A 27,543-nucleotide genomic window follows, 5' to 3' on the forward strand; every position below is an offset into this window, starting at 1 on the left:
TAGTAACATTAATTGAATGTTTAGCTGAAATCAAGTTCATTACAAGTTAAATACAGTACCTAGTCTATTAGGATGGTGTTTATAATTATAGTCATAAAGCACTTGTAAAACATCTTCATTGCAGCAAATAGGTGGAAGTTGGGGTGTAGTACTGCTATGCATCTCAGCACATTCTCAGCATCTTTTCATCTTTGAGTAGCATTGTGGCATGTCATACATGCCACTGACACATCTGCATAGCTCATGCCAGCACTCCTGAATTTTAGAGACATGGCCTACAACATTTAGGGAAAAAAAATATCATACAAACCATTATACAAATGTTTCAGTGCAACAGCACGTTACTAAACATTCCTATACCTAGAAAGCCACACACAAAAAAAACACACTAAAGCATATATATCTGGTTATTGGCCAATTTATTGGCTGATACTACAGTATTAGCAATAAACCAGTCCTTGAGACTACAGTACTTTTGGATATGACAACTTTTAGGACACTTTGAGGGAAATGGTTTGCTCTAACAGGGTTTGTACTCATGCTATTGACATGAGTAGCAGCTGATTTTATTAGTGTAAGTCACTCTTGAATTGTAATTGTTTTAATTAACACTGTAACAGAGTAAAATTTATCATTATGTATTTAGTGGTCTCTAACCTTGTAGTATTTTCATTATTCCCTCCAAGCAAACACTCCTGCAGCAATCAATGTTTACATGAAAACTTAAATGATACCCACTGCACCTGAATCAGTTTTCTTAATGAAATGCTGGGTGTCTGGCAAACATCTACCTTGAACATATTCCAGACTATAAAATTCCTGGAACCAGAACAATAATATGCTTCAACGTGGCACAAAAATCCTTTCAGCTGAGATGTTATGTTTGAAAGGAAAAATTAAATCACAAAAAGAAGAGAACAGTAATCTATAGAAACAAACAAAAAAAGTTTGCAGAGTCAGCTGATTCTACTGGTTGAAAAGAGAGAAATAGCTAAATATGATATTGGAGGGCAATGGGAACTAAAACCACAACCACACCCAGGTGATTACTACGTTGTGATGCTTTCAGGTAACAAGTGAAATGAAGACAGAGTTGAAAGGGATTTACTTTGCAGGGAGATGTTAAGTCACTATTTCAAAGCCATCTTTAACGTATCAATGCAAGGGACAAGAGGGAACTGAACTCTCACAGTCAGAAGAGCAGATGGCTTCCTGCAGAGGGTTGCGAGCACGAGGCCAGTACCTGCAGTTAACAGTGTGGGCTCAGGTATGGCTATGGCTGAGGGCCATAGCCTGCTGGAGCCAAGGCTGAGCTAGAACACCACGGACATCTCCTCCTTGGTGGTGGCCTTCCCAGAGAAATCTTGGGCATATCTGCCTCCTCAGGCCCAGGTGCAAATACCTGGGAACTGCAGTTATACACCAGTGTTGGTAGCAATCTAAAAGTTTGTGAGAGAAACCCACATGCTGACATCCTCTAATACCACTGGCTTACCATTTCAGAGGTATCTCCCATCCTTCCAAAAGCAGTGCTTTGTGAAAATACGTTAAGTCTTTCCTGTAACAAAAATATAAACCATTCAGTTTTGCTTCCAGTAATGTTACATTTTTCCTGGATGGGAATACCATCCAGATTTTCATCCTCAACATCCTTCATGTTTGTTTGCAGGGCTGTAACAAGGGAACCTCCACACACACATAATGATTCTTCTACATTTTCTACACTAATATCCTTTCCTATTTATCATCAATGACCTCTGTGAGTTTTGTTGAGAATGTCATGAAAGAAACGCCAAAGATCGTGAACTCAGCCTCAAGCATATTGATTTCCTAGCTTTCATTCTGATTCAGAGCATCATTACAGAAAAGGCCTAAACTGTTTTTGATATTGTCTGAAGTCTTTCTATCTTAACACCAACAGTCATCCTATTCAGAGCTACACAAACTGCAGTGAAATTTCAGTAATCACCAACAGAGGACAGTGACTTCAGGCCGACATGGACTCTTGGTATATGCACATCGAGAAGGAAGAAGAAATCTGATATACAATACTCATGCATACAAAGGTGTATTCAACTGCAAGTATAACCACTTGGCCCTTCAAAGCCATTTTCATCAAAATAGAAACGCCCAAAAACAAAAATGAGTTTTACTTTATTTTATTTGACATGGTTGAGGACACAAGAACACTCAAGTACAATCCAGAGAAGTTGTGAACAGCTCCAAACATCTGTGAAATCTGAATTTATCTTGCACAGAGGTGAACAAGACCACAATGGTTGGTTTTATAATATAGTTTAAGACTATTTCAAGCAGGTGTACTGTGTACTGTGACGTTATGCCCAACAACTTTTATACTATTCATCCGCTTAAGCCATTTCGTATGATAAATATGCAGCTTATCTCAGCGATTAATTCTCTGCAATACATAATTAGCCTTCTCATAATAATGCATTAAAACTCCTGTATATATTCACTGGTATGAATATAGTAATATTAACCATCCTAACCATTACTGCACATGTATCATATTCTAGTACAAGATCATTCTATCACAATTCGTTGCTAACTTTCAGCCTAGATTTAAGTAAGTTTGACTCAAACTTGCAAGTCCATGCTTAGAGCAAAACTTCAGTCAGGGCTTTTGGCTTTGCCTAAGGATGGCAGGCCTTGTCTTTTCAACATTAAGTTGCACAATGTCATCTGAAATCCCTACCAAAAGTACAGGAAACTTCCTGCATAGGTATCGGAACTACTATTCTAAAAATGACTCAATTTCCTAATAAATTTCATATTAATTTTACAGCCTAACATCCTCTATCAAAATGGGCATCCATTTCCCACTTACAGTGTAAAATTGTTCAAATGGGTTATAAACTACAGACCATAGCATAACATTCTACTTACAATTCTAATTCCTTAGAGGGACAGGCTAATTTTCCACTCTCATTTAAAGAGGACAGCGAGGACAGTTGGAAGTTTGCTCAGTAGTTCAGTGTTCTGCACAGAAGAGCTAGACAGTGCTCTCATGAGACTGAAAAAGGAAGTGCAAAAATATGCAAACTCTTCACATTTTACAGTTACAGTAGAATCACTTTAGCAACATATGCCTGTTTGGATCAGGTCAGAATCTTACAAAAGGTGAATAAAAAGGGCACAGAATCTCTACCATGCGGGGAACTACACTTCAAAAGAGCTGCAGAAACTACTGCTAGCATTCCTAGCAGACGGGCTGAAAACAGCACAAAACCCAAGGGCCACAAGATCCTACAGTTCACCTCCTCTTCTTGGTGGGGGATTGCAGACCTTAGCTATATCAAATTCTGCATTAACCTAAGGCCACTGGAAACAAATCCTTGTTTAATTGGAACCATTCGGTTTAACATAGGATGCAAAGACAGCGAAGCCTTCTTTTCTGTAAGAATTTAGTGTTTGGTAGGAAGTAGTAACAGACAGAGACCTGCAACTACTATAAATCAGTGTTACCTGGCTCTGGAAAGTATATACATGTGTGTGTGTGTGTGTGTGTGTGTGTGTGTGTATGTATTTTTTTAACTAGAAAAGATCCTTAGTAAAACTCCAAAACCTAGAGAAGAATCTGTATATTCAGATCATACGAGCTAAATATAACTTTGTTTTACAGGAGGATTCATCCATTATTATGATGAACTGCTGGAATGGTCACCATCTGAAACAAAGAAATGAAATCCCAGCAAAATACAAGTGCATCTGTGTAATATGCTTAACTGGTGTGACTTGCATTGCAGGAAGAATGCTGTATTTTCTGACACATCAACATTTCTTTCCTATTATTATAAGATCAGCCTTTTACATTTCATATCTTACCATCTTTAAAAGCCTATAATTATGGAAGCTGATTGAGAAACTATGTTATTTAAAATTAACAGCTGAATGAAATCAACAGAGGCAAAGAGCATTTTTATACAAGAAAATAGCACTGTAAAAAGAAAGAGTCTGTACAATATTTAAATATTGTATATACATAAAATTATATTGTTCATAACTCATCTTAAAGTTTCTCTTGTTTGTAAACCATGGAAAGCAACACACAAAAAATCCCAGTATTTAGCTTTTAAAGCATTTAGCAGGCAGCAGGAAATTGAATGCTAGAAAGCACACTTTGTAATCATAGGAAAGTATCCAGCAGGATACTGTGACTCCATTCTCCATAGTCCTTTTATATTTTTTCTTTTTTTTTTTCTTTTTCTTTTTTTTTAAAGCTGAATGCAGAACAGATTTCATATTCTACTAGGGAATTCTGCAACAGACACAGAAAACTCGACGGCAAATGCAGCAGACCAGTTCTGCAGCTCTTTACAGTGGCAAATCTCCAGGATAAACACAGAAAGCTTAAGTGCTGGATTGGAATGTAAATCAGTGAAAACATTGATAAAGCCTTCATTTCCCCAAAGTGTCAGTAACTGATATAACTCATGCTCAACTTATTAGAAAGGAAGGTTTAGTTTTAAGAATTAAAATTGCAAGTTCCAAAAATGTAATGAATTCCAGCAGGTAATCAGGCAGCTCTATATAAATGCTCTGAAAGCATCAGCATTTGATAGTTATTCAGGTTAGCATCAGTCCACCAGCTAGGAGTGGATTTAAAAGTGAAGTTATCAGTTGATCCTCCTGGACAGCCATCATCTAACTGTACTTCCAAACATTAACACGGGAATTAACAAGAAAAAAATACGATTATGAGAGAAGTGCAAAGTCTTAAGCCTCTGGAGGAGTAACTCCATACACCAGTATATGCTGGTGGTTGACTGGCTGGGAAGCATCTTGGCAGAAAAAGCCCTCAGGGTCTTGGTAGACACAAAGTCTTCATGAGCCAGCAATGTACCCTTGAGGCAAAGAATGCCAACAGCTGGGCTGCACAAGGAAAAGTACTGCTAGCAAGATAAGGAAGGTGAATATTCTCCTCTATTCAGACCTGGTGAGACCACATCTGGCATCCAGTCCTCAGTACAAGAGCGACATGGACTTATGGGCTGACTCTGTCAAGGAGTCACAAAGATGACAAAGAGCTCAGAGCATCAATTGTAAGAGGACAGGTTGAGAGATCCAGGACTTCAGACTCAAGAAGAGAATGTTTGTGGAGCAATCAGGAATGCGTATAAATGTCTGACAGAAGACAGTAAAGAAAATGGAGCAAGGCTTCTCAGTAGTTTTCAGTGAAGGGAAAAGAGGCAATGGGCACAAATTAAAATACAAGAAAAACGTTTTAAAAACATGTTTTTTTTGTTCCTTTTTTTTTCTTTTTTTTCTTTTTTACAATGAGTGTTGTCATACACTGGAACAGATTGCCCCCAACAGTTTAGGTATCTCCATCTTTGAAGATACTCACAATCTGAAAGGACAAATAATCCTGTTCTAGCTTAAAGCTTAGGGGTTGGACCAGATCGTTTTCAGAGATCCCTTCCAACTTCATCTGTTCTGTGATTCTGGATGGAAACTAATAAATGTAAGTTTATAAGATCTAAAAAGGGAAATAACTTTGTTCTTAATAAATTTCTGAAGTACAATGAGGGTAATGTTAGCTTTTTAATCCAATAGCTAGTCCAAAGAGCTCTGACAAGAAAGGCCGCCTTCTCAAGCTTGGGCAACCAACATTAGGCTACTAAAATATGTATATTTCCCAAATCTACTTTTAAGGATTTCTAAGGATTTTCTTTTCAGTGTGATCTCAGAAGTGAAGACACTCACTTCCTACTTCTTTCCGTCCCTGATTTTCAGCACTTACATTTTTGAAAGTACAGGCCAAAAACCAAAAGAAAGCCGTAACTTACTAATTTGTTTCCACGCTCAGAGGATGGTGCTGTTTCAGACAGATACCCCATACAGATACCCCCCCCTACACCAACCACCTGGGCTAGCAAATGTTTCTTGGGAGGAAGAGGAAGAAGAACAAGAGCAAGGCAAAGAGATAATGATTTTATATTTCTTAACCAATCTTCAGGATGCAATAATAATACTTAATAAAGGCAGATCTTTACACATGCTTGAACAACTAAATAACTTTTACTACCTCTGTAAGTTTTCCTCCTCAAACTTTTTAAGGGTCTTTTAAAATCCAGCCTTTGGTCCTTCAAGGGCACAAGCATGACATACCCCACCTTACTAGCTGTTCTCCTATAGCCTGCTGAAATTCAAGATGATTATGTGACATATGAAAGTCAAAAAATGAAATAGTGGACGATGAGTCTCACAAACAGGCCATGGTGGGGAAAATGATCTGTTAGTAGTTTAAGAAATCAATACCAACTTTGACACTTTTAGAGGTGGCAACATCAATGGCCATGGCTTTGATCTCAGTGTCCCCAAACTGCATAAGTGTTTTGATCTCCCGTCTGTTTGGCACAGAAGCATCAGTTCCTGTGAGATCCAGGCGAAGGGTGCCACACTTTTTCACTCCAGATTCAGTGATGAAGCTGACGTTATCTTGTTCTGAGCTATAGATATTGATCACTATTACTAACTGAGAAGGTTTGGCAGGTGTGTAACTGCGTGTCACAGTTTCTCCAAGGGCTACTGATTGGTCAGCGGAGATAAATTTGTCAAAGACATCAGTGCACCAACGCGTGCCATCTTTGATTAGCAGCTTCTCCGGTGGATGCCTCCCTTCCACAAACCGATTTAGCACACCCACACCATAGGTGAGAGGTGAACGCCGCACTTTGATGACAGCAGGGTCTAGACCAAAGAGAACAGCTCCTTTGAGGATAGTGAGCCCCACATCCTGAGGAATGATGACTCGACATCTCGAACCAAAAGCGCTCTGGACAGCTTGCTGGAGTAAAGGGGATTCGGCGAAGCCACCCACCAGGAACAGAAACTTGACATTGGTCACTTCTGGCTTATCGAATACATCACCTATACAGAAACAGAGCCCATTCAATAGGGAAAAATTCAGTGGCAAAGCAGTTCATTTGAAACTCCAAATGCCTGATGCATCAACGTTCCATGCACATGCATAAAATCTGAAACTGCTGCTCTCAACATGCATCAGTTCTACTTCTGAGGTTTCTTACTGTATTCTGTTTCGATGGGGCAATGACTGTGAATGAAAACTTGCCTCAAAGTAGATGATATTTCTGAAGTGGCATTTATGCTTTCTAAACAGAATTTTCATTTGGCTTGTATCAGCAAAGGGAGACAGATTTTTTGCAAAGAAATCCCCTACATTGAGGAAAATCATACAGGTCTGTTGCAGGCTCACCCACAGCCAGTTCAAATAATTGACACATTATGACTGAGGTATCTGTCACAATTATCTTAATGTGAGGCCCCTCCCTCCCTGCTCACGCAGAAGCTGTTCTGTCCTAATTGTCTTACTAAGTTGTGGTCTCTCAATTCTACTTAACAAGTCTTCATACAGCGAGTGTGCTAAGTTGGATATTCTATTCCAAACACAATTTGATTAGCACTTTGTAATGTGTAGAACAGCAATACTTCACTCAGTATATTATACTTCACTCAGTATTATACTCAACACGAATTCGATCTTTCATGAAGGAGAGTTTAAATAACAGATTTCCCAATAAACCTGTCAGTTTTCATTGCCAGATAAATAAAAAAAAATCTATTGCTGCTTAAGCCACGTTGAGAACTGGTTTTTTTGTAATTTATTTATTGCATTCCTGAGATCTCAGTGATTTGGAGAGTCATCAAAAAAGGACTTTCTAAGTCCTTCCACTGATGAGAAATGAGCTACAGGTCTTAATTACAGCAATAAACAGATAGCAGTTATGATTCTGGCATTATTTTGTTCTTGTCTGAAACAGGAAAAAGAAAAGTAGGATCTGGGTTAAAACATTGCTCTTTAGGGAATGATTGTAGCCCTAGAAATACAGTTTGGGCAGGAACAGGACTGAATCACACTGAAAAACTACTTCTAGAAGTAGGTAGTAAGATGCATTAAAGGTGATGCCCCTTACTTAAAATTACCTTCCTAATCACTTTGTAAAGGATGAATGTTTCAGAACTAAATTCCTTGTCCACATTTAGTGCAAACTAGCAGTGGTGTTTCCTATAATTCCTGTTACTGGTTTGAAACAGGTAAGCCAAGATTCAGTCTCAGCTTAGTCAAAAAATGGAATGACACACAGATACATACTCAGGTGTTGAACAATCTGGTCAATTGTAGGTTTGAACAGTGCATTCATTGCGTCTGGGCTCATCCTCAGCATTCCTTGCGAAGACCACTTCACAAAGTCCACACTGCAAAAAAAAGCATTTAGAAAGGATATTAAGAGAGTACAGAGTACAGCCAAGCACTCATAAGAGATGACACACAAATAATGAGTTTACAGAATCTATATGCAGTTTGCTTAGAAAAAAGTACCTCATCTACCTTCATCCACACACCAAATGGAGCAACATAAAACTTCCAGGGACAATTGCTATTTTTGCTTGTTTAATTGCTGTTTTCTTCACTTGATTGCCTCCTGCAGCATTACCAATGTTTATCTGCCTCCTGAAACAGCTGGCAGTCAGTGCTCTGTTCGCTCATCTGAAACAGCACTGATTCAACCCCAGAAGGGCAACATTTAGATTATAGCAGCAGCAAGCCAAGGCCACTGGAAACAAGCAAGGAAAACAAGCAAGCATGGGAAGTCTCAGCAGACAGAGAGAACAGTATTTTTAATGAGCCATAATATTTGTTAAGAGAATAGAGGCATTATATTATTTCATTATGCACATCCATATAGCTTAGCAATTTCCTTTTCATTCATGCACATTCTATGCTACCTTTATTATTCTGTTAGTTTCAGTATACCTAGGGGAACACTGCATTCTGGAAACAGACGCTTCTTTTACATTACTGTCCTTCACACTACATGTCATTAGGATATTTTAATTGTCTGTCTTTTTAAAGATTAGTCAATTCTGCATTTACTTGGGTTCAATCATCTACTCACTTGCTTTTCCTCAAGGCATGTTCTACACTGTGACCTCGAAACTTCTTATAATAATCAATGAAGGAGAAAGGCAGAGTGATGTTTAGTGGATTGGTCCTGTCTGGAGCTGCTGCCCGTTTACGGGACTCAAATGCTATCATCAGATCTACCCAGGCAGCAGGACGCTTGATTTTAAATTGCTCAATAAAATCTTCTCCAAATATTTTACACAGGAGCTTTTCAAATTCATAGTCCACACCTAGGGAACCATATGGCCCACCTGTATTAAAAACAAAACACAGCTTTAATATTCTGAAAATCATATTAGATTTCAGGTAGACCAAATACACATCAGACTGACACTACTAGACTGTCACGGGAAACAGTCTGTCTAATACAGAACGTGATCTTACCTTTGCCTCACTTACATCTACATTGTCCTAGACACTGTAACACTGCAGCATAAAGGCACCAAGACTGAAGACACTCAGCACTGAACGATACAGATGAAGACCAACTCAAGCGTACAGGATGTCTTACAGGGGTTAACAGCTTAGCAAAGACAAACGGGATTTTGGAGATCAGGAAGGGAGTATCATTAAAGCAATTGCATTTTATTGCACTTGTTGTTGTGGATCTATCATTGTGAGTTTCTGTCAGAGGATGGCAGACCACCCCTGTTACACTGGCTGTGGAATTACTGGAACATACAAGCCTTCCCTAAGATCTAGGGAAATTTTAGAAGGATCTCCATGTGACACACTTGACTTTTCATACCTCCATAGCACTTCTCAGAATAGCTGGTCAGAGACCTCTTAAAGGAGTGGAAGATCATAAATTTACTAAAAGAAGGCAGACCAGGACAGTTACCCTCGCCCAGTCAGCAGACAGGTTACATAATTTTGAATACTGGTCTCACTCCAGGAAGAACAGTTAGTGAAATACAGTGATTAGTAAAGACATGTATTTTCTTCACAGACAGACCAAAATATTGTATAAATGTAAGTAGTGGAAGTGCCATCTACCTGTTGCTTTGTATAGTTCCTTAAGATGTCCTTCAGGGAGCCTGATCTGATGGACAGTCATATCCACCGTGCCTCCTCCACTGTCAACAACGATGTAACGGTCACCTAGTTTGCCAAAGGAACAGGCAAATGTGATGTATATTATCACAATGACATATTGCAATGAGAGATAATGACTTGCAGAAAGTTATAAATCTCTATTCAGAAAACTTCATCTTTATTAGTTGTGATTTATAATAAATACAAAATTTAGGTATCAAAAGATATTGGTTTAACACAGGAGGAAAGGGGATTAATGGAATTGCTTGTGCTAGAGGTGTCCACTTGAGGAGGTTACCAAATTAATACTACAGCATATTCACAAAGTCTATTCTGAAGAAATAGTCTAGCTGTACTTTGAAACTTGGATTATATTCTGTCATCTCCTTAATAAACCATACTTTGCTATACAGAACTGCAGTTCAGCTTTAGCAACTCAGAGCTGCATATGCACTTTTTTTTGTTTGCTTTCCAGCTCATAATCACTCTGAGAACAGTGCAGATTTGTGGGAAACACTGTGCTCGCCAGCCAGTGAGAGCAAAGTTTATTCAAGAAAGGACAGTACCTTCTTCCAGTTCGGACCAGATTTCTCCTATGACATTTTCCACCAAAAAGGTGCGACTCTGTCGATTGCGACGGACGTGTTCCTTAGCTAGTCAAAGACAGAGAGAAAATTACTGAGCATTAGGAAGCATAAAGAATTTGATATTACATGGTGCAGGAAACATGTGCAAGCATGCTGACAGGTCTCCATGTATCGCTTCTTAAAACAAATGAACAACTACTGCACTGGTTTGGGGAACATTATAACATTACTTCTAGAAAGAAGGAGAGAACATTTTTCAGATTTTCTGTTCTTTCTTCATACTACCGGAATTAGAAACAACGACCTAGTGTGAAAGCTATAGACAAATCCCTCATACTTACTATACCCTGACTTTTAAGTACAAGCTGGAAGCAGTCCCTGCTACCAGCTGCGTTCAGCCACACGCTCTGCCACACGGTGGCAGCCCTGGTCCACGACAGACCTGAGCTGCGATGGCAGGCAGAGAACACTCCAAGATTTTAAAAAGCAACTTCTGATGTTGGGTGCTGGGGCAAGGCCTCTGGAGATGGTCAGGATGCCATACTGCCTCAGTGTAAGCATCCAAGAAGCACTGCTTCACAGCTTTGTAACTTCTCAAGGCTCACAGTGATCACTAAGTCTGACCCCCTGATAACTCAGGCAGATGACTAAAGAGATAAGCAACTATTTCGGCAGTTACCTGGTTTGTTGTGACAGCCTGCAGAGCAGAATCTAGTGCTGCCATGATAAGCAATTAAATTATGACTTAACTAAGACTTGACCTGTTAGAAACATAGAGGACACCAGCACAGCATTTTTTAAATTTATACCTATAAAAATTAAGCACAACCTCATAGCAACACTTCAGCTTACAAGACTTAATTTCTACTTAGACATTCAAAAGATGCCTGTAAAGAGAAAGTAGAGCAGTGAGAGCCTTCACTATTAAGCTTCTTAATTAATCTGTACAACTGGATGATCAAAAGTCATTTTTTGTATTAGTTTCATTCACTTTCATTCAAAGCTTCTATATAAAATATTACAGAAGGCAGACATCCTGCAATATGTGAAGCAGGAAAATTGTTGAATGCATTTTCCTTCTCATTTCTATACTGTCTATGTTCAGAAGGAGATGATCTGCCCCATAAAGACCCTACGATGCAGACAAGTTGTCAGTCTCATACACCAACAGCACAGCATTCAAAGACAGAACAAGCAAGAGGTCCAAGCAATGGACACTAGAGCCCACAGAAGTCAATGACAGTCCTTCCATTTTGTTTCTGTGGACTAAAAGCAAACGCAAGAGCCAGTCTTTAACTATGACTGAAGTAAAGTCATCCCGGATACTGCAAACAGTAATTTTTTATTTTTTTTTTTTACTTCACTGCAATAAGATGGCCTGTGGAGTGCATCTGATCATAGCTAAACAGCTTTCCTCCTTAATCTGTTCTCAACTTGTCTTGGGTACCTGCCATGCCTTTATGAAACTTTAATTCTAATCCCAAATTAATTCACTCAAACTTTATTTTCATTAATTTTGGACAATAAACCTTTCTTATCCCCAATGGCCTTTACCTTACACAATTACGAAAGAGAATGGTTTCCACTAGCAGAAATCCACCATCTGCCAGATTCTGTCCAACTTTAAAACTTCACTAAACACTGAAGCTTTTTTTGTTTGTTTTCTTTTTAATTATTTATTTTCTTAGAAGCAAATCCCCATGCAGCCTGAAAGAGAGTTAATGGAAAAGCTCATGGAAGTGGAACGGTGCAGGATGAGAACAAGGTGGAGAATGTGAAGGGCCCTTGAAAGGACTGTGCCCTACACAGGCCTCCTTAATGCTGAGCACATCTGACAAGTGCTAGCTGGGAATGACATGGCTAGGAGAAAACAAGGTAATGTGTAATGACTTTGCCTAACTAAGAAAAAATGCAATCTGGTAAGTACAGGAATAGCTTTATGGGCTTAATTTTCCATTTGCCTGTACCATTCTGACCTAGTAAATATGATGATGAAATGCAATTTCTTCTGAAAAATTCCTCTGGGATAGACTGACACAGTAACACCTACCTCAGTGCAACTACTACAATTCACACAGAGAGGAAATTGTTATGTAACAAATACACCACAACAGTCCACTATTTTCTCTTATTTTGCCATCCAGTCTCAGACAAGATACTAAATCTTGTCTAAGTCTTTGGTGATGAAGGATTTTTTGGCAAGTGACTTGCACTGTGGGCCCATCTCTGCAAGTCAGTCTTAAAGCACCAATATGAGAAACAGATCACAGGTCAATAAGTTAGAATTGTTGTATCTAGTTTCTCTCCTGTGAGTAGATAAATGCATTGCTGTATTCCATTACCATGTGCTCTTCCAAATGTTGAAAGTAAATAACAGTATTTCACAAAGATGACTTCAAAAAGCATCTACCAGAACTCTGGAAGAACACCTCAGACTGAAAGTCTCATTGAGATCCAATAATTTTACACTGCTTCAATAATGCAGCTAATTGAACACATAACTGTTTCCAACAAATTAAATATAAATATAAAAAATAAAATGAAAGCATAAACTATTAATTTCAATAAAGGCAGAAAAATACTGTGGTAAAAATGCTATGGAACAGGCTGCTCAGGGAGGTGGTGGAGTCACCATCCTTGGAGGTTTTCAAGAAACTTGGAAATGTGGCACACAGGGACATAGTTTAGTGGGCAAGGGAGGGATGGATTGATGATTGGACTAGATGAACTTAATGGTCTTTTCCAACTTTAATGATTCTGTGATAAGCACCTTGTGTAAATCCAGTTCCAATGGTGTCGCTGGGGCTATAGCCATTGACAGGTGCTCTGCTGCTCAGCTCTATCATCTGGTGAAGACGGAGCTTCCGGCAGTAGATAGAAGCTGCCTCAGGTTCCAGGGCGATGATCAGCTGCTCGGGGTTTTCAGGGCTTGCCATTCCTGCCTGTGAGAGAGAATCGATCAGAGAAGTGGGCTGGGAGGTCCCAGCACCTAACAGACCCCTCCAGCAGGTGAACAAGCACATCCCCAGCTCCCAGGTTCAGTCAGGTCAACCCTCAAAGTTAACACAGAAAGAAGCTGCTGCTGCTCCCCAGAAGCCTTGGGCTGGGATTCATCCTACCCACAATGGATAGCCACCACTTCACAGGCTGTAGCAGGGAGGTAGGCATGCACTTACCATGCTGTCTAACTGAGCAGCTGTGTGCGTGACAGGAGGAGAGAGGAAGAAAGTCCTCCTGAGGCCTGTGCTGAACAGTCTACAACCTGACCTCCTAACCCATGAATCTGCCTGCTAGGAGGGGCCAAGTCTCCTGTCAGAAATACCTTTGGCGTCTCTTCTCCCAGTGATAATTTTTGTATGCTTCGCTTTATATCCCAGAAGATATAAGACATATATAGTCCTCGCCAAAACCGACCTTCCCCCCACTGTGCAGCTTACTAAGAATATATGACACACTTTGCCAGTAATGCATCTTTTGACTTAAAATCAACATTTCTCTATTCCAAAATAAATTTTAAGCACAATTGCTTTCATAACAGCTCAAAAATGCTCAGTTTTCAAGGAATTGAAATACAATAGGACACATTCCTTAAACTATAATGAGAAAAAGCCTAAAAATACTTTAACTAGCATTTGCAAGCCTGCTCACAGTAGTGGGTTGGAACTGGATGATCTCTGAGGCCTCTTCCAACCCAAGCCATTCTATAATTCTATGATTTGCCATTCTTACTATTTGCTTTCTGAATTTTCAGTCTTCAGATATGAAGCTTTTCAAGCAGACTTAACATGTAACCACATCACACTCAGAGCAGCACTTAGAGAAAAGTATCAAAAAGCTGCTGAAAAAATTGTTTTCATTTTTTTCATCCTCACTTCCCCCTACTGTACAATTTTCTGTTAAAAGATAACCATATCTTTCAGCTCTTTCTGCTCAACTTTTGGTCTGCTTGATGTTGTTTTTCAGTTAAGTGTGTGAATACTAAAGATTAATATATAAATGAACATTTTTCTGTCTCCTTGGTCAGTCTACCCAGCACACTCTCCCTTCAACTTATACATATTCATTGTGTTGGCTTCAGAGCACCCCCAGAAAAAGGCAGAATCACATGGGAAGACTGCTAGCTTGGTCTGGAATTGGCTTCCTTCATACGGCTACACTGTGGGCTGTGCTAATTGGTGGCTGGGTTATATCTGCAGCTACAAACTCAGAGTAAAGCCTGTTCAAAAAGCAGTACCAGGGTAAAATTTGGAGACATAAAAAGGTCCTTCCCCTTTACTGATTCATTTTCCCATTTGTTTTACAGTACATAAGATGCATCTTTATTGAAAGCATCTTTCTACTTTAACTGGTAGCACTGGAAAGGGCAACACTTAAGATATGAATTACTTATTGGTCATTCCTGACATGTTTATCTAATATGTTACATACTTCCAAGAATGTACAGTCTGCTCACACCATCTATCCCAACATTTTCCTATCTTTGCCTTCGGAAATTTTGCAAGAAGTCTCATTTGAACCTTTCTTCCTGCAATTTTTGTCTTTAGGTCTTATCCAATGTGGGCACAGAAAACAAGCAGTTTCTTGCTTTCCTGCTGCAGTTTTCAGTCTGTTGTATGTACTGGGCATAGATCAGTAGCACAGACAAAGCAATTCTAAGCCTTGTTTCAAATGTGCAAAAAAGAAATAACTATATTTTAGGGAAAAAAATAATTTGTTGCTAAGGACATTAAAATCCAAAGTCTGCATTATAAAGTATTTGCAGAGGTGACAAGAACCGAGTTATGCATAAGAAATGCACTGGTATTTCCTAGCAAAGAAAAAAAGAATATATTAATTACAAAGTAATCTGTTCCGGGGTGGGGGGGGATTTAGGTACTTATTCCCAAGGCTGGTCCTGCTAAAAGAAAACAGTAAACTATTAACACCACCATCTGCTGCTTCCTCTCCTCTAGTTCAGTCTGCATTAAGAACTTTTCACACTGCCGCCTGCACATCAGCAGAGGAAGGCAGCGACCTGCAGTGCCTGAACTCAGATCCATGTTCTCAGACCCTCCAAGTACAGCAGATGCTATTCTTGCTACTATTTCTGACTAGATACTATTTTAACATATTCAAAATATCTCCTGAGGAAAACATTCAACAGAAATGACAGTTTTTAACAGTTCAAAGCACAGTTGATCCTAATAGAATTTCATGAAGCCTTTTCCTTTTTTTTTTTTCCTTATTGTTACAAAGCTTTCCTTACAGAGTTTGACAGGCCAGTTAAAAACGAGGAACGTGTTATTTCATCTCAGAAAATAGCCATACCAAGAATTGTGTACAATGAAACATAAGACATCCTACATATATATATATTGTAATGTGTAAATATATATGTATATGTACATGAAGATCGATATTGATGTTATATAATACATAAGTATTTTTTCTGCATATATCAAGATAACACATCACTGTATATATATATATAAACAATGCACAGAATGGGAGAAGGGGAGATGAGATAAATGTGACTGGGTACATGCTGTTAGGGAAGAAAGAAATGATGAGATTACGTTAGTACATAGTCTGGGAAAATGAAGACATAGGAGGCAGCATCTGCTCCATTGCTACAGCTGAGGAGAAAGGGACAGGAGGAAAAGCATGCAGAGAAAGAGCAGTAAAAGCACCAGGCAGTCAACACAAAGAAATGGTGATGAATTCACTAAGAACCTTAACTTTAAAAGTTCCAAAATTTGCTATATTTTCCATTTGTTCCGTTCCATCCGCCTTGCTCACTGCTGCCCACTTGCCATTGTAAGTAAGAGTAAAGACTTAAAAGTTAACAAGGTTGATCAGAACAGATAAAAGCAATATCTCAGGCCTTATTACACAGATCATTTTGGCAGCTGACTGATCTGCCTAGGGCAACTAACTGTGGACCTTACAACAGACCCACATCCTGCCTGTAGTCTAAGATCTTTTCCCTCACTTGCAGTATAAACCCAACCATCAACAATGAAACATGAAGGAAGCAGACAGCATTTTTCCCAAGAATGCAAATATGGAAAACCATCACAGAAATACAGAAATCTTGTCAGCATTAAGTTCTTAAAAGTGATTTCCAGAAGACTGTTGTATCCATACACCTGGAAGAAGCACAGAACAAGATGAAGAGCGCCCCAAACTCACTCTGCGCTTCTGCTTGAGCACCAGGACTTCATACTATGACAGGGAAACTCCCACACTCAACTCACTGCAGTAAAAAAACACCTCTGAGCTGCTGCCAGGGCACTGCTGCTCATTCACAAAGGTGCTTCATGACCAGCAAACCTCAGAATGTTTCAGATGCTCTAGCACTGGAGCACGCATAACTCTACCATTCAGATACAGGTGAATTTTTAACTTGACACACCAGCTTTGCTGTTGCAGCCAAAGATGTCTTACTGCATGGGAGCCATAGCTGACCACAAATATATTCTGCCAAGTGTTAATTTATCTCAGAATTTGCAAATACTGAGTTCTGGACTGTGACTCAGTGCAGCAAACTGAACATATACAGAGAACTAAATGATACTCATCCAACATGCAGAACCATCACTACTACAGATTAAAAGACAACACTTTTAGAAGCCAGCCCCACATGCCACGATGCGCAATGAAAAAAAAGCAATTCATTTTTTTTATTTAATATTGTAACTTGTAAAGCCCTAAAGTCAGCATTAGAGTAGAAGAGAGCTTGAGTCTTTCTAAAAGGTGCAATGAAAGCCACGAGGTAGATCTTCATGAAAATTTCCCACCTCTGAGGTGTGGCATAGGGAATTCACCCAATTTGAGTGGAATAGAATGCATAACCTCAAATTTAAGCAGAAACCTAAGAGTTACTCAAAAACATAGCTACTGAGCTTTTCTGGATCCAGTCAACCAAATATACACGTCCAGAACCCCATGAGGAGCACTATCTTCAGAGATGCAGCCCCTGCTCTAAACAACCAGTCCTTGAAAGTACCAGGCTGCACACATTGGAGAACATTCTTAGCACTGTAAAAAAGAGCACCAGGTTAAGAACCAAATTACAGAGTAGCTACAGTGGATTCATGCTAGTTGGCTCTAGGAGGGTCTTAACTTCCTTGGATCTGAAATGCACAGCCGTGCCTTGATCATCTTCTGCAGGGGTTAGGGAGATGAAAATATGAAAAGATAAAAATAGAAAAAAAAAATGACACATTTTATTCCATGCACATAGGATTAGATACACATGGTTCTTGTATCAGAGTGTTATGTTAACATAGGCAATAACAAAGCTTCAATCTGTCGAAATGTGGCTGTGTACATGTAATATAAAATCAGCAACTTCATTATGGCAAAAATGTGGCTAACACATGTATTAATCTCATCGCAGTCTATGAAAAAAAGGCTCCAAATATACAAGAGAAGTGGTTAAGAGTCTGTATATATTAAAAATAACAGAGGTGACAAAGGAGCATTCCTCAGATTTAGAGCTAATCAAATCTATGCAGGCAGTCTATGAAGTCTTGACCCTATTTAACGAGAATTTAGAGTCAGTGCCAAAGCAAACTACAGCTGGGTCTACTACAGGGCAGTGCTCACGTTCACTTCCAGAGCCACTGCAAGAGGAGGCCAGAGACCACTATGATCCCACGGCTCCTCTTTGGCCAAGGGAGTAGCTCCATCCAGTTCCCTCAACTAGAGGAAGTAATCTGAGCTAGGCTCGTTTTCTTTCAGTAATGTTTGCAATGTCACTTTACATCATTTCCAATGTTAAATGAGATAAATGAATTATTCCCATATATACACAATTAAAAAAAAAAATGCATTTTCTCTGGATAAATATAAACACTGTGCTTTTACTTCTACTCTGCTGCAGTATAACCAGTCAGGTGATCCTGGGCAGGCTCTGTATGCCTTAGCAGCTCATGTTACCTATCCGTAAAATAGGTACACTGCTGCCTTTGTCCTTTATGCACTGAAAGGCAGTAAAGGAAATCACTTCATAACCTAAGTATAGAGTAATATACTATATTATTTTCACAGTGGGTCAAATTTTATCTTTCAAAAAAGAAATAAGGAATCAGGTCTGACTGGAGGAATTCTAATTTCCTGCTTTAACAAATTTTATAATCATTTAAAGCTCAATTCAGTACTGTGTAGGTTCCCTAGGCACTGTACTCACACTTTATAAGACAGTTCCGGATACAGAAATAGACTAGCATAAACAAACTAGACAAATAAACATGTGCAAGAAGGATCCTCATTATACAGCTGGAGAGGCAAGACACAGAGACTAAATGTCTTAGAAATAGGACAGCTTGGGTTGGAAGTCATGTTTCAGGGGCCATCAAAATGGACATCAGAGCCTTGGGATGTCTGCTGAAGGAATCAAGAGCTCTGTGATGGAACTGGTTCAGTGATGAAGTTGATTTCAGAAGTGCATGCAATTCAAGCCTTGGGCCCCTATGCAGTTTTCACAGTTGGCCACTTCCACCAAGCGTGTTATTCTATTTACTTTTGAAGCAGTGGCTCAGGCTAGGTGGGTGTAATGATCTACTCTTCTGGGAGGCAAAAAGAACACTTAAAATGTGTTTTCACCACTAAAGGCATATTTCCAGGCCTCAGAGATAAATTTGAAAAGTTGGATTCCATAAAATAGCTTTGTAAAGACAATGCGGCTCATTAGGAAATAAAGCCCTGCAGTACAACATCATTCAGCTAGAAAAACAGAAGCTGTGAATTAGCATCAACATTTCTGTATTTTCCAAGATATTTATTATAATTAGTAACAATAGGAAAGCTATGATTGCAAGTTAAGCACTATGCAGCCTGCACGAAGAGAAGTATTGTGTGACTCCATCCAGGCAACACAAAACAGCAGTTGGGAATTAAGAGCCTCATGAAATTTACACTGTTTAAACTAATCAGTTCATTGTGTTAACAGATTCATGATAACACCAGCCACTTAGTGCCTCACTAAGCAAGCTCTTCTCTATTCCTCCTCCTTTTTCACTTAGCTAGCACTTCCTCCAGTTTTATGGCATCAAACTAGGATGTCACAAATAGATGACTGAGACCTAATTACAGAGGCAGAGCACGCCAGGAAAGATGAGCAAAATGAGAAATGAGCCTCAGCATTGTCACTCAGAAGCACATAAGGAGAAGCTGGGTTGGCAGGGAGTGGGGCTAGAGGATGTCGTGAAGCCACATTAGAAATGTAGTTTGTACAGTTTTGCTAGACCTTCAGCCTTGACACTTAAGGAAGATACATGAAAGAATAGTCTGAAAATCATTATGCCATCATCACAGACTAATGCTCTGTCATTAGTCTTCAGAACAAGAGCACTGCAGTGCAACATGCAACTCATGAATAAACACAACAGAGGGAGGTCGTGCAGCACCTTTGGCTCAGGCAACTTACTGGTTCAAAGACAGATTCTTAAAATTGCTCAACAGCCACAAATGGAACAGTGCATTCAAATGCACCCAGATTCCTATAGGTAGCACAGCACAGTGAAGTGACTGGTTTAGGCAAAGACAGGAGGAGGAGCTGCTGAGAGCTCTGATGCTTTGGAAAGTTCATCCTTGGATTTTAAGTGCCTAGATGAAAACAGAGAACTAAGTCCCCGCACCCCACTTTCTTTCTCTTTTTTAAATAGTCAACCCAATGTTTGAGTGATGCTTGATTCTATAAATATCTGATACTTACAGTGTCATAGAGATACTTGCTGCTTTTTAGAACCAAGAACTTTTTGCTTTCTCTTAAACGTTATTTGCTATGCATATATGCAAATGTATGTAAAAAAATGCATATATTTTCAAACTATTGCGGTTTGTTGCCCTAAAACTAGGTTTGTGGCACAGGCTGTCCTTTGTCCTATTCAGATCTGGTGGCACTGATCGTATTTTGCATTTCACAAGTGAAAACCTAATGGATAATTATCACAGCTACGGAATTCCTTTAGTGTAAATTTCTCCATCTGCACAGTTAACTGCTAGCACAGAGATATTAATCTCCGTGTGAGAAAACTACTTGAGAGAGAAGTGAAATCTCAGGTTATGAATGAACAGCAGTAACTTCATTTTGCAGACAAAGGAAATATAAATTTTGAAAGGCAACAAACATAAAAGCCGAACAGTCTAAAGGAGGGGACACAAAAATTGGAAGAGACCTTTCAAATAATTCTCATTTGTACAGTTTACATTAGCATAAGTAATTAAAAAACATGAAAGACTGAGACAAATCCCAGTGTAATTCCATCTTCAGATGGTCCTTGGGATTCGGGGATTACAGATAGCTTACTTTGAGAACACAGGTATTTTCCCTTCTGCCTTCATGAAGTAGAAACCTTATAGATATGTATAAACACACACACACACACACACACGTACAACTTTCCCATGCATTTAAAATATCAGAGTATATGCTTTTCACTGGTTTTTGAACTCCCAGTGCCAGCATATACCAGAAGCTCACACAAAGTACCTAATCCACAGAAAATTTACAGACTTCCTAAGGCCTTCATACGGGAAGCCTGAACTGCTGCTTACTGAAGCTAGGAATTCCTGTGAAAGGAGCTTTTCAGTGAAATCCTCTAACCTGCAGGAAATCAGGACAGATGATTATAAAATATCTCAAACTTGAACTCTTATAGTGGGTTTGGGAAACATCACCAAACAATGTATGTTAACAAGTTTATCCCAGGAACTGGCTGATGTGGCCGCCAAGCCACTCTCCACCACATTTGAAAAGAGGTCCTTTTTTAAGAAAAGCTTAAATGCAGAGAAGACTATAAATTCAGTGTATCGAGGGTGCAGAAGCTGAGTATAAAGCACAAAAAAAAGTGCCCCAGTTCACTGTCTTTTCAAGGAAGGAAACTCAATTCCTAAGTAATTCACTTTCTTATATTTGGCTGTAGAGAACCAAAAGACCACGGGAGAATCTATTTCATACTTTATTTCTATTTCCTACTCTATTAATAAAGCTATTCCCCCGAAAACAAAAAGCACAATTGGTAATACTGCTCCCTCCTAACAGCTGTTCAGAAACCATGGCAATATCCCATTCTGAAAAGCAGGAAGATAAATGTGGCACCTGGAGAAGTAATGAAGTGTGACTTTTACTTTCTGCATGCACTCTGAATAATGAGTTTTCTGGACTAGTATTGCCTAAAGTCAGAACTTCTGCATTTGTGTGGTCACTGATTAGATGAAGGGATTTGTTATAGATGGCTAGGCTGTCTTATGCAGATAAATGCCTTTGCTAAGCATAGTCAGATTGCCTCAATTTATCTTGCTTGGTGTTGTTGTTACCCGGCTAGGAGTACAGCTGGTTCAGATGCCTTACCTGTACATTTCTATTCTTTATACCATACACCTTACTTTTGTGGCTGAATGTGACTCACACATTACTGAACAATGATTTGGTGATGGAGAGGTTGTGCTGACAGCCTGATGGAAGTGGGACCACAGTGGCATCGAGGCTACACTAGGGCGATGTTTCTGCAGCCTGCCTCCAAATTCTTGTTGCAACAGATCACACTTAAATGCTAAATGAAAGCATACCACCAAGTGGCATCACCAGGAATTTTTTTTTGCATTTCATTCCCCAAGGTGCAGAGGACATTAGTTGCAATTTTTATGACCAGCATGCATTAGAAAAATTAAGCCATCAAATTCTCATAAGCTTTTCAATTTTTCATATTATATCATTGCACAAATGCCTTTAGTACCATGGGCATGTACTGATCACCACATCAGAGATGCCTGACTTTCCTCCTACTTAAATATCTGCCCAGTGACATGTTCTCCCATCCCATTTGTTTCAAAATAACCTCAGATGTAGGTCCTTATGGCTCAGGCTGCTTTTTATTACAGACACAAGTGGCTCTTACTGAGCTGTTTTGTTACTTGCATCTTATTTTTTATCTTGGGCTTTCTGATTTTAATATTTTTCAGCATAGTTTCCAAATTCAGCTTCTATTTCTCCTTGTCCTGTAATGAAATACTAGCACTTAAGATGTCATTTCAACAGATCAATTATCTTCCTTCATTGGCCTTCCTAAAAATATATGATAAGTAATCCCAACCACTAGTTTCAGACCAGCCTCTATTGATTTACAACTGTTTTGCAGACTTGCAGCAGCCACCCACTAAGCTCCCAGCTGCAGTTTACAACCTCTTAGATGGCCATATTCATCTTTTGACTGGAAACATCCACCTAGAACAGCCTTTCCTCCACATGGAAGGAAGATTCTGATTTCCACCTATTTCTCCTAGCTTCAGGGTCCTTCCAGGCAGTATCTAAGATCCTAAGAAACATATGTTGAGTGTAGCACTCCTTCCGTCACACAACGGAGGAGATTCCACCTTACAGGGACAGCTACTGAAGCAAAGGGTCTGCATCTCAAGGAAGCTACATGCTTTGCATGGCAGGCACTAATCTGTTCATCTGCTCATACGTAGAATGCTACAAAAACCCGCTTTACTTGAGTAATGGAAAGAAAAGTTGCAAAAATTCCAACTTGTGCCTCAGAAATGGACAATCAAAACCTTACAGAACTGCATTAACAGATGGTCTTGTCAAGTGCCTGCGCCTTCATGTGGACCTGGCTAGGTAATTAAAATGTGTAAACTGAGATCAATTAGTACAGATTTCCCACTGTGCTGAGCTCCTACTGTGTAGATTTTCACTCCTTGATTAATCATAGCTACAAAATGCAGAATTCTTCCAAACATCTTACTTCATAAACATTTTAATTCTTATGATTAAGAAGATCTTAATACCACAAAAGTGAAAGCATGGACTCAGCAGAACCCCAGAAGCTACAAATAATCAGGATGCTTGATACATAACACACTTCTGCCTTTGCTAAGTACTGCCTTCACCAGCTTCTCACTGCTACTTATGCCTGAACACTTTGCTTTTCATGTAGTTTAAAGGAGGTCTGTTGAGCTGTGCCTACACACAAACAAATTTCTGTTGTAAGCGCGCCACATGCCAAAAAATAGACTATATTTAAAAGAAAAAGCTCAGCTTCAAAGATACCAAACAGGTTAAGGCTCTTTAGCTGTCTTTTTAAATCATATCAAGAGGGGAAATGACAGAACAGTAAGAGCACGTTCAAGCTCATAGCCTACATTTAAGAAGAACTTTAGGTCACTCCGTTTTTCCATCAGCATCGCTCAGTGTCTGCAGGCTGGGCCCAACATGCAGGCAGTTTCATTCCACCACACCAACGGTTGGTTTAGGTAGCAGATGCTGGCAAGGAGCCCAGTGCTACTTCACGAACCTGTAAATAGCCCAGCATAGGGCTGTTGCTCCCACTACTATCTCCATATATGGTGGAAAAGGGCCCTAACTCATTTTTCTTGCTGTTCATATAAAAATCCTGACAGAGCAGCTAGGCGCAGCTGCTGCTGCCTCTGGGTCAACACTGCCAGGGGTTTCTAAAACCTCAGCATGTCTCGCTCGACTGGAGAAGCAGAACTACATTAACTAACGTGACAGATGCAATAATGCATTTTACTGTCCTTTAATTAAAGCAACTCATTCACCAGTTATATTTTCAGTTTACACAGTTACAGCTCTCAATAAGCACAACCTCCTTATCTGTTCTGACATCTCTATTGTCTTTAGCTTCCTGCCTCTCTAAGTCCCCCTCTCAGAGGACAGCCCCAACTGTGATACAAGCTAAGAGGACTGCAACTATTTTAGTGTCCTCTTTCTCTTTCCCTAAAATGAAAAAAAAAAAAAAAAAAAAAGAAAGAAAAGGAAAAAAAAAAAGATCAATGCTTTCCAAGAGGTAGAAAAACGTGTGACAACAGAACAAACATGCACACCTCAGAGGAAAGCACAGAAAAAAGGTGTGCTATTTTTATTACATAAATCCTCCAGAGATTTACAAATCAGAGCCCACCTAGGCAGCTCCAAGGGAGCCCTTTTAAGCCAGTTGCTCATTCATTGCAGCACGAAGCATGGCTCCCTTGCTCTTTCTAACCAATTTCAAGACAGACAGAATCTAAAATCTCTCTTCTTTTTCTCCAAAAATATTCTAAGAATAAATGGAAGCATCATTATGTAGGAACACTGGTTCAAACCAAAATTTACTGAGCCCAAAACAAGATTGTGAAGATATTCTGCCATCTAGAAAGTGACGTTTCACAGGACAACCTAAACACTGTTGTTTGCATTAAGGCTCATCATGGACATTACAAGTGGATGCTGGTTAAATCCTGACACACGAAGACTCACAGCCTTTTCACAAAATATTACGACATACTTATTGGGGTCAGTCTGAGTATCAGCTCTTGCAGAAGTGCTCAGCACCCAGTTTGTAGTAAGCAACTTCTACATTTTCATCTGGAAGAAAAATGTTGCCTTTAATAGATTTCCTGCTATTTTAGCAAAAATATTTTTGTTTTCAGTTGTGCACAAGAACAAAATTAATTAATGGTACAAAAAACACTGGTTGGAGATTAAAATGCAAGATGTTTCTGGGTAATATATTGCACATTTCCTTTTTAATCTTAGTAGTACCAATCTTTTCTGAATGTGGTTTCTGTGTTCTCACATAGGCTTTCCACGTGTGTTGGCAGAACTACTCTGTTCTGAATCTATTCTTGCTCAGTAATATCCTTCTGAGGCAACATCAGTCATAGGCTCACGATCTAAACAAGGCTGCAGGGTTTATACACAGGAAAAAGGTGTTGCAGTATTCTCCATACTGCTCACTGTTCCCACTGCCCCTCCTAAAATCCTATAATCTTGTTTTGTGGTTAGAAGGAGTGGTTTTGTGGTGTTGGTTCTTGTGTTGTTGCTGTTTTTGGTTTTATTTCTTTTTTTTCCCCTGTAGCATCTCTTTTTTATATAATTCATTTTATGATATAATTCATTTAAAACTCTTTCAAGTGTCACTATTTAAATGCTACACTCCAGAGTTTTCACTTACATTAGTAAGAGATTCTGTGTCATCAAGTTACTCTTTACAAATTTGTTTACTTTAATAAGAAGATTCCTACAGAGCAGCCTAGTACTGATCAGTGCAATGCAATGTAAGCGAAAAGACAATGTGATAATAATTCTCATCATGTTCATTCCACATTGAAACTAATAAATATTCAGTGTAAGAGCCAGTTAAAAAAATCCCCTAGAATTCCAGGCTCACACAATTAATTCCACAATCCAGATCGCCCGTTTGTTTATACAAGCTTGACACGCAAATAATTTTATTTGCTATTTGTAATTGGAATATAAATCTACATAAGAGCCCTGAAACTTCATTTCAAAATCAACAACTCAAATTAGAAGAAAAAATGCTACATCATCTCTGAGTAAACTAACAGACCAATGTTTGCAGGACTACAGGTATTTCAGGCAAGCTTACAAAAAAGCATCATCTTTCCCTTTCCCTTGGTCTGTCCTGAGTGCATTTGATATACCATGTTTTACTTTCCTACTTTACAGCTTCTGCACCAGCATATTTCTCTCAAACTCCAAATTCTTCCTTAAAACTTTATTTCTATTGGCACATTCAAGAAATTCCAGTCTATAGATTCTGCTCTGTGCTTACTGTGTCTGAAGAATTTGTATTGAAACACGAGCTGTAAGAATGCCTCCACTAAAAAGAAAGACTGCCAAGAATATCGGGTCTTGTGTCCCTCTGATAAACAATCCACAGTGCCTGAATTTCATTTGGAAAAGGGATTAAATTTGCTGCTTATAGTAAGTAATATGTTAGGACAACAAAGTGCTGTTAAGACTGAACCAAATATTCCCACCTACCAGCATTCCACAGATTTCTATAAAAATGGTCTTGAATACTTTCAGAGTTTCATCTTCCCATTAGCAGACACTTACTTTTGGCCATTAGTAATACAGGACTAACAGAACACTGAATTCCCTTGTGTCCATAAGACCTCAGGTGACACATAGATGGGATCCTGGTTTTGTGTCCATATTCACACACCACGCTGCTGAGGCTGAATGTTCATAAGCAGGAAGTGGCTTGCCTAAGCTATCTTTCATGGTGGGGTCTAAACCTCTGCCACAACACAGCTAGATGCATTTGGCAGTCCCTCCTTCTTTGAGAACAAGTATAAGAACAGGTCCCAACTAGATGAGCAGGATGGAGTCCTCCCACATGCTATCCAACTGGACCACACTGCCAAATTCACCAAAATAAGAAAGCATTTCAGCCATTAGAATTAATTTCTCGCAATGCAAATTCTTCAGGAGAATGGGATTCCTTCTAAGACTGGTAAACGCACAGCTTCTGATGGAACTACACTAAAGCAAAGTATTTGCAACAGAAAAACTAGAATACAGAAACAAGGAAAGTGAACACTATTTATGATGCCCTATGTATTTCATGGTGAGGACAATGGGAAACCGGATAGATGCATCTTAAGAGTCATTACTCAGATGCAATGAACCCTACTCTCTACAGACATGCTTTAGGATCCTACAGAGATGACATGCTCCACTCCTGCGACAGAGTTCTCTCCAAATGTGACCAGACCTCAACAGTAGTCACATGGCTTTGGAGCTTTCTAGATGCACAGAACAGCAAGAAGTGTCTGTGGACTATTACCCAGAAAGAAAGCTATTTCAGTTCACAAAGTGAGGTTGTAAAGACATACAGATCTCTACAGCCTAGCAAAATTAATCTTTTGAGAGGTTCCAGAGAGCAAAACCAATGAGAATAAATAAATGTCTACTTCCCAGAGGTAGCAAAATTCAAGTAAGAAGAAAAAGAGTTAAGAAATGTTAAAAGTACAATAGATTAATACAGATAGTGCAGGCAGGGTAACAGCAAGAAGCAGTTAGGAGCAGTTTTCACATCTTAGTAGTTCAGTCACAGTCATGTTTTTGTAGGCGGGACAGAATACGCATTTTAGAGAGAAAAAGGAGTTAGTGTTATAGATCTTCATGGCCAGGACATGCAGCTTATGTCTGAGATGACACAGATGAAGGAGGCA

General features: G+C 39.2%; 1 protein-coding gene across 4 annotated transcripts in view; it reads right to left on the reverse strand.

The window, feature by feature from the left end:
• Positions 1 to 2,143: 2,143 nt before the first annotated feature.
• The window catches only part of HSPA12A (heat shock protein family A (Hsp70) member 12A), an 88,721-nt gene continuing 63,321 nt past the window's right edge, over positions 2,144 to 27,543 (reverse strand). For all 4 annotated transcript variants that reach the window (XM_025151747.3, XM_046943274.1, XM_046943273.1 and 1 more), the window contains 6 exons: positions 13,343 to 13,514; positions 10,552 to 10,638; positions 9,947 to 10,051; positions 8,943 to 9,201; positions 8,138 to 8,241; positions 2,144 to 6,894 (listed from right to left, as the gene is read on the reverse strand). In XM_025151747.3, the coding sequence (XP_025007515.1) occupies positions 6,260 to 6,894; positions 8,138 to 8,241; positions 8,943 to 9,201; positions 9,947 to 10,051; positions 10,552 to 10,638; positions 13,343 to 13,514 (1,362 nt within the window). In that variant the 3' untranslated portion in view covers positions 2,144 to 6,259. The remainder of the gene's footprint in view (positions 6,895 to 8,137; positions 8,242 to 8,942; positions 9,202 to 9,946; positions 10,052 to 10,551; positions 10,639 to 13,342; positions 13,515 to 27,543) is intronic.

The sequence above is a fragment of the Gallus gallus genome, chromosome 6, assembly GCF_016699485.2.
Source record: "Gallus gallus isolate bGalGal1 chromosome 6, bGalGal1.mat.broiler.GRCg7b, whole genome shotgun sequence".
Taxonomy (NCBI): domain Eukaryota; kingdom Metazoa; phylum Chordata; class Aves; order Galliformes; family Phasianidae; genus Gallus; species Gallus gallus.